This window comes from Scylla paramamosain, chromosome 34 (genome assembly GCF_035594125.1).
Source record: "Scylla paramamosain isolate STU-SP2022 chromosome 34, ASM3559412v1, whole genome shotgun sequence".
NCBI lineage: Eukaryota > Metazoa > Arthropoda > Malacostraca > Decapoda > Portunidae > Scylla > Scylla paramamosain.
Window position 1 is genome coordinate 6,446,761 of NC_087184.1, and position 8,462 is coordinate 6,455,222.

At 46.5% G+C, this 8,462-nt stretch overlaps 2 protein-coding genes across 2 annotated transcripts; one reads left to right on the forward strand and one right to left on the reverse strand.

Moving 5' to 3' along the window:
- Positions 1-3,212: 3,212 nt before the first annotated feature.
- LOC135089910 (uncharacterized) lies at positions 3,213-4,625 on the forward strand. Its single transcript, XM_063986093.1, has one exon. It carries the CDS (start codon positions 3,213-3,215, stop codon positions 4,623-4,625), a length of 1,413 nt encoding a protein of 470 aa, XP_063842163.1.
- A 1,339-nt stretch (positions 4,626-5,964) lies between these two features.
- LOC135089911 (uncharacterized) lies at positions 5,965-6,852 on the reverse strand. Its single transcript, XM_063986094.1, has one exon. It carries the CDS (start codon positions 6,850-6,852, stop codon positions 5,965-5,967), a length of 888 nt encoding a protein of 295 aa, XP_063842164.1.
- Positions 6,853-8,462: the final 1,610 nt, after the last annotated feature.

The window sequence follows — 8,462 nt, forward strand, 5'->3', positions numbered from 1 at the left end:
ATATATATATATATATATATATATATATATATATATATATATATATATATATATATATATATATATATATATATATATATATATATATATATATATATATATATATATATATATATATATATATATATATATATATATATATATATATATATATATATATATATATATATATATATATATATATATATATATATATATATATATATATATATATATATATATATATATATATATATATATATATATATATATATATATATATATATATATATATATATATATATATATATATAGCATGTGGCTGCCTCGGAAGCACCAGCCAGACTGACTATTACAGGGTTCCCAAGCGAACAATAAATGGAGGTACAATATGAAGCATGGTGCAGTATATTACATATCCACACCTCCCTCCCCCCCTCACGCTCGTAGCACTGTCTCGAGCGGAACTCTTTTTCCCGGAGCCCCTGGGAATGACGTGGAGTAACTGGAGGAGTAACTGAACCGGACATACTTTTCTTGTCCAAGCAAGGGACCACAGGGATATGGGGAAGGGGGTTGTCATTGCGGGGGTATCACTGGTCGCAGGAACTGGCGGTTGCGTCGCCAGACACGTCAGCTAGGGAGACATATCTCGTAATCCCTTTTACAGCTGCGGCCCATGACTACGCCAACCTTGTCCCAGCGGAGAGACGTCAGGTTCTGGATACAGACTGTGGTCCCGATGCTCAGCTTAGGAAGGGGTTGGGCGTGCTGGTCATAGCGAGCCTGTACCTGGGCAGCTCGGGTGGCAGCGCGACGGTCGCAGTCCTCCGTCTTGGCCTGCCAGTCGGCGGAGAAGGATTCCGGGTGGGCAGGGACGCAAGAGCGAAGAGAGCGGCCATACAGGTGTTGCGCAGGGAATCGTCCTGTGAAGTTGGGAGCGTTGCGTTGTTCCGGTAGACCTCTGGCGAACTCTTCTGTATCAATGTTGCCGGAGGGGGTTGTCTTCAGGATCAGGTGCTTAACTGACATGACAGCCGCCTCAGCGTGGCCGTTAGACTGGGGATAGTGCCGCGAGGTCACTACGTACTGGACACCCCAGTGCTCCATGAAGTTCTGGAAGTCGGCGCTGGCAAACTTGGGACCGCCATCAGTACGTAGGTGGAGGGGAACACCCGCTTCCCGGAAGTAGCGGCAGAACATCTGGATGGTGCGCGAGGCGGTGATGTTCGTACCACACGGGACAACTACAAGCCACCCCGAGAGTCTGTCTGCAATGACGAGGAAGGACTTCCCAGCGAGTGTGAAGAAGTCTATGGAGACGGACTCAAAGGGACTGGAGGTGTTGTCGGCACATCGGTTAACGTGCTTAACCGTGTGAATTGGCTTCGGGAACTCTGGTGAGATGATGGCCAGTTCCTTGCAGTGGCCATAGGAGAGGAGTGGGATCTGGTCGCCTTCGTGTACTTGAATCTGGGCGACACAAGACCTCTGCCCGAACCGTAAGGTAGCTTGAAAGCATCCCAAGGTAGGTGCCATCTCTGAACCGTCCGCCATCAATGTGTGCACGGGAGGTAGAGGTGTAGGCTGCTCCTGGGGATCCGTAGCATGCTGAGGTGTCGCTGACCGATAACGGTGACGTCCGCGCCGGTGTCTGGCAGCATCTGGAGGTGTGAAGTGGATCCTCCATGCGTCAGGTAAATACACACGGGCTTGGGAGTCATGGCGTTAGACGCTGAACCTGGATTAGTTGCTTTTCCCTGGGGAGTCGCTGCAGGTCGATCATGACTGAGAATTCATGCCACCGGCTGCGCCATTGCCTGAACGTCTGGTAGGTGGCGTCGGCTTGCAGGATGGGCGGGCTCTGAGCCACAGGTTTGCCCGTAGGAGGCCCAACTGTAGGCGTATGAGTTGCAGTCATGATGACGGGTAGTGTAGCAGCTGTAGCGGCAACTGTGGCGGCAGCTAGAGTAACGACTGTAGTAACAGCTGCAGCAGTGGGTAAAGTTGCGACTGTAGCGGCTGCTGTAACGGCAGCTGCGGTGACAGGTGTCGTAGAGACTAGCAACAGCTGTCACGGCGGGCGGAAACGCCGCGAGACCGGTGACTGCAAGGTGATAGGCTGAGGCGAGAGGGCTGAGTGTTGACAAGGGGTCAGGTAAGTAGGTTGAAGACGGCAAGTGTTGTGTGGGCATTGCCTGAGTCGACATCATCTGTAGAAATGCCATGAAACGCTTGTTGTCTTCCCTGGGTCTCGCTTTCTCTGCTTCCCTTAATGACTCCTCCGTTCATAGTCTTTCCTCTTCTTGTCGTCTACGCAAATCCTCCTCTCTCCGTCTGTCTTCGTCTTCTTGCCTTCTACGCTGACAGACGAGACTCCTCCAAGTACTTAATGAGATGTAGAACAATGTCAGTAGAGTAGCGGTAGCTCCAAGGGGAAGCCCCCCTGCGTCCCCCGGGGACTCCCGTGGTCGTCTGATGACTCAATGGTTCCATGCTGTTGTTCGGTGTTTCCACACTCGGACGAAAGACGCGGATCCGACATGGTAATCTATGTGGATCCGTGAACAGGCAGAAAGTGTTCCCACAAGCAAAAGAAAAACCTGTGAGAAGCTGGGTCTTATAGTGTGTGTGTGTGTGTGTGTGTGTGTGTGTGTGGCAGTATCTGGCAACTCGCTTGGCAGCAACGCAGCCAGCGGCGGTAGACAGCAGACACCCGCTTCTCACTGAAAAAGTCGGGTGTAAAGGCGGGTTGCCACACGCGCACTTTTTGGGCACGACGTGGCACGAGGTGAGTGCGCACCCAATTCGCGCCAACTCGTGCCCAACAGCGCGGCAGCTCGTGCAGACCTCTTGCCACCAAGTCGGGGAAGTCGAGGCAGGTGGCACGACGTCGCGTTAAAATTAAAACAGTTTCATTTTTTTTCCCGACGTGGTACGAAGTGGCGACGTCGGCCCCACCTCGTGCCATCACCTCGTGACACCTCGTACCCTGTTCGAGACACCTCGCGCCTATTGGCACGACGTCGCGCCTGGCGCGCAGTGGTGCGAGCTCGTGCTACCTGGGCGCGAGGTGTCACGAGGTGTGGTGCGGGGTGGTACGAGGTTAGTGCGAGGTGGGCGCGACGTTAGTCCGAGGTGGGCACGAAGTTAGCGCGAGGTGGTGGCGAGCTGTATAATTGCCTCTCACGTGACCTGATCCAAGGGGTATATAAACAGCACCCGTGGGCCACATGGTCACTTATCTCGCAAACACAGACAGAAGAAGAACCCTCCCATCTCCAGCCAACCTTTCCAAGATGCCCAAGAAAGGCAAGCAGCAAGCACCACAGCAGGAGTCTTCCCCGAGTCTGCAGGAGGAAGAAACTGGTGATGTTCCTCCTGAGGTTCCTGACGACACTGACGTTCCTGATGTGGAAGTGGTGAAGGTACAACCTGTTGCTGGGCTCTCCAGGAAACGCACTCGGCCATCCAAGAAAGACGTTCAGGACTACCCCTTCAACGACGACCAACTGAGGGAGATAGCAAACTACGTCCAGTTGCATCCAGAGCTCTACGATAAGCGGAACGAGAAGTGGCTGAATCCGGCGTGGAAGGAGAGCCTCTGGAAGGACCTGGCCCAAACTTTCTCGGACTGTTCTCACCAGCAGGTGAAGAAGGTGGTGGACAAGAAGAGAACAGATTTTGGGAAAATCGAGAAGAGGGAGAGCAAGAGTGGATCAGCAGCCAGGCCGAGGACGCAGAGGGAGCAGAAGATCGTCGAGGTTTGGGCCTTCCTGGCAGGTCACATCGCCCACGAAAGTACGCACCCTAGTGATGACTTCGGCAGGCAAGGTGACGATCAAGATTCCTCCAGCCATGAGTCTGTCCTATCGGCCCACTCAATTGCCAGGAGGAAGAGGAAGAAGGAACGGCAGGAGGAGGAACTATCCAGCCCACGATCCACCAAATCTACCCAGGAGAGCAGTGCCATCCAAGAACTACTCCAGAGTGCACAGCTGCTAGCTACACGAAAACCACCAGTCGAGGGACCTGACGCTGACATCCGGCAGTTTGTTGAATTTATGTACACTCGCCTGAAGAAGGTTTCCCCCATGCATCATGGAGTACTCTTCTCCAAGATCGCGTACATGATCAGCCTCATGGAGGAACCAGTGATGGCCAGGAGTGCTATTAAAGACCCGAGGAGGTTGCTGGATTCTGTGCCCATGCCACTAGGAGTTGCGAGCCCATCGCACCTGTGGCAGCCTCCTGCACCGCCTACTCTTGCTCCTGCTCCTCCTCCTCCTCCTCCAGTCTATCATCAGCCGCAGTACCAGCAGCCACATTACTCGCAGCCCCAATACCAACAACAACAGTACCAACAGCCTCAACAACAACAGTACCAACAGCCTCAACAACAATACCAGCCTCAACAATCAGAACAGCAACAGTTCCCTCAGCAGCCACAGCAGCAGCAGGTGCCCACCCCAATACAGTGGGAATCTATACTCGGCTGTTCACCGTCCCCCGTCAAGACCCTGCAGCACACAAGTACGACCACCAAACTCCAGGGCCAGAAGACGAAATCGCCGGCGAAAAAGGCCATAATGTCCCCCATGATCGAGACGCCGAAGGGCTACGAGGCGGAGGATAGCGACGAGTAAATGTAAACAAAATAAAAATGTATTGCATATAAAAATATGTTAAAATGTATGAAATAAATATGAAAAAAACAACTATATTTTTTCCCTTTTCATTTATAATATAAGTATGGATATAAAATAATAACTGGTAAAAGGAGACATTAAAAACACTTTTTTAATGTTTCCTTTTACCAGTAAAAAAAAATTATAAACTACAAACTGAATATAAATAATTGGGACATAAATGGTAAAAGAGAAAAAATATATACTAAAACTTGGGAAGTTAAGAAATGGATTGAAAATTGAGGATTTTAAATGATAACAGATAAAAGGGAATAATGAAGAGTTGGTAATAAAGAACTTGGAAAATAATAACTGAATATATATATAAGGTATTGAAATAATAACTGGTAAAAGGTAAAACACTTGGAAAATTAAATCAGAGAATCACACATGGAAAAGGTACTGTCCCCATAATATATATATATATATATATATATATATATATATATATATATATATATATATATATATATATATATATATATATATATATATATATATATATGAACATTTTATAGCTTTGATATATCCATCAAGTATAGATTTTATTTCAATGTCGTAAATATGAAAAATTCTTTGCTAAAATTTTAATCTTATAACCAGACGATCTTAACAATTTTAGACCAAAGTCTTATGTAATTAATAAATGAAGGTGTTTAATTATCCAGATTTGCCTATTACTTAATAAGTTAATAATTTTTGTAAACATTAAATTCATATTTAAAATTTTTTTTAACATATATTCTATTTTACTCTTATTTCCTTTCCCATTCCCTCCCACCCAAATATGATATTCCTATAATGTATATAGTTTATATTTTGGGATATAATTCAAAGTCAAGGAAGCTTAATCGGTTTCTTTATTATCAAATACACAGATAACATTTATTAACACAGCTTATATATATATATATATATATATATATATATATATATATATATATATATATATATATATATATATATATATATATATATATATATATATATATATATATATATATTATTTATTTATTTAATTATTGCTCCATCCTTTGTTCGTCTGCTGGTCGTCCTCTTGGATATACCATCCTTTCTTGCCAGGGAACTGCGCCTGCTTCTGATGCATAGTACAAAGCCAGGTAGTCTCGGACGGCCTTTGCTTCTCTCGTTGGATTTGTTCCCCGTCGAGTTTGGAGGCGTTGCATCAGATTTGGTATGTTCCTCCACGATCCATCAATCACGTTATGGTCACCATCTTCGCAGTCGACTTCTTGGGGATGAAAATTTGAGTAGCGGTCCAATATCAGGTTGTGCATCACACACCCACACATGGTGACAATTTTGACAACTGCAGGTCGTTGTAGCATGTTAGTGCCGAAGACTCTAAATCGTGACTGCAGGAGTCGAAAGCATTTTCCACCACACGACGGGCGCGAGACAACCTGTAGCTGAAGATTTTTTCTTCGTATACCTGGGATTGATGTGAGTAAGGTTTCATAAGCCAGGTCTTGAGGGCGAAGGCATCATCAGCAACAATGTGGAATGGGATTGGCGTGTCGTCACTCGGCAGGAAGCTGTGCTCTGGAAATTCCACTCGTTTCTGCGCGATGGCATCGTGAAGGGTGCACTTGAACCAAGTTCCTCCATCACCAGCACTTCCTTCAGCACCTACGTCGACGTACAGGAACTTGTAGTTTGCATCTGCGACGGCCATGAGGACAATGCTGTGGAACTTCTTGTAATTGAAGAACAGTGATCCTGCATGCCAGGGCTTCTTCACTCGAACATGCTTGCCATCCAGACCACCTCCACACTTGTGATAGTTCCACCTCTTTGAGAATCCTTCGGCAACTTGATTCCATTCTTCTGGAGTTCTTGGGCACTTGAGCACCTCAGGTTTGTATATGTCAATTATGGCCTGGCAGACTTTAGGTACGAATCTACAGATGGCGGTTTTGGAGACCCTGAAGCTGTATTGCAGACTCGTATATGAATCGCTGGATGCCAGGAATTGGAGGGTGACAGCCAACTTCAACCCCACTGACAGGGGCTCTCTCATTCTGGTGGCTTTTTTGGCGAGGATTGGAGTAAGCCGGTCCACCATCTCTCTGAAAAGTTCAGGTTTGATGCGGAGGAAGTTCTTGTAGCCCTTGGTGTCTTCTCGGTTGAGCTCCTGCAGCAGGTGGTGAAAATCGCCATGCATCGATCGTCTCGTAAGCCATTCACGGCACCATATTGTTCTGGGTCTTCTTGCTCGTGGCTGGGGTGGCACGGGAGGTTGCTGTAGACGTCTTCTCTGCAGCAGCAATGCAGCAGCCACCATCAGGATTCCTGCCATCAGTACTTGAGCCTCTTGTCTGTAGTTTTCTTCCTCCATCTTCCCTGCTTGCCAGTCTAGCTTTGAGTGACTTGATCATCATTCCCCACCCTTTATATACCGCTTGGGAGGCGCTGCAAATATTGGACGCATCCTCACAACACCCCGTGACATATCGTGACAGTACATCGGCAACAACCTCGTAATTAATTAAAATGCCTGTGCGACCCCTCAAAACGGGTCGTCGGGTTGGGCCACACCTCGTGTGCACGTCGCGATGACCTCGTGCCCACGTCGTGATCACCTCGTGTCACGTCTCGCAACACCTCGTGCCCAGATCGGGCTCACCTCGTGCCACATCGCCACACCCTTGCGCGCAATGTACCCGACGTCTCTGTTTCTGTACTGTTTCTACTCGCGGTGTGGCGCGCACTCACCTCGTGCCACGTCGTGCCCAAAAAGTGCGCGTGTGGCAACCTACCTTAACACGCAGAACTCTTGTCTCCCACCAGGGGTGAAACGTCCTCTGAAAGCGGCGTGAAGAGACATGAGTGCGCAAAACACTACACACACTGTCACAAAAGTCTCTGCCGTACTGTGAATCCCAGAGAAAGGCGTGAAAAGACAGTGGAGCCCTGTTGGCTGTGGTGGGGTGGCGTGGGTGACGTGTTGGTAGAAGTTCCTTGGCTCAAAATATTCACTGCGCCATGATGTGGGGTAGCTGTTGGGACTGGACAGCCAGGAAGTTGTAGGTTCTTTATAGAAACACGCACATACTGTGGTTTCTATATTAAGGTCAGGAACAAATGAATAATGCCGTGGCAGACCCTGAGCACGTGACTGCCACAGAAGGACCAGCCAGACGGACTATTAACCAAGCGTACAGTAAATGGGGGTACAATATGAAACATGATGCGGTACATTACATATCCACAAGAAAGAGATCTGAGAGAGCTTTTATTCCAGAAAGTTATGACTTTAATTAAGACAAGTATGATAGATTATATATATATATATATATATATATATATATATATATATATATATATATATATATATATATATATATATATATATATATATATATATATATATATATATATATATATATAATTTTTTTTTTTTTTTAAACCTGGTTCTAGATCTATGTTGCATACGTATCCTTACAACAAGATGCGGATAGCAGTACCACTCTCGGAGAACTTCAGGATCAGATCAAATTGGCCTACAATTATGAGATAGATTCGGCGATACGAGAAATAGTTGCTGGTAAAAGTGCTGGTCTCTCCTTTATTTAAGATGGGATTATCTGCTATAGACGAACATTTTTCACTGGTAATACCTCCTTTTATACTTATTGGTGACATAAAGCGACAGAAAGTGCTATGCTGCCAGTAGATCAATACTTGTTCTTACAACAGACGGGCAGATGCAGTTAGTATGTCATGTCCCATGGCTTTTTTTAGACGTACGAGCCTGTCTGGGGTTCCCCAAAG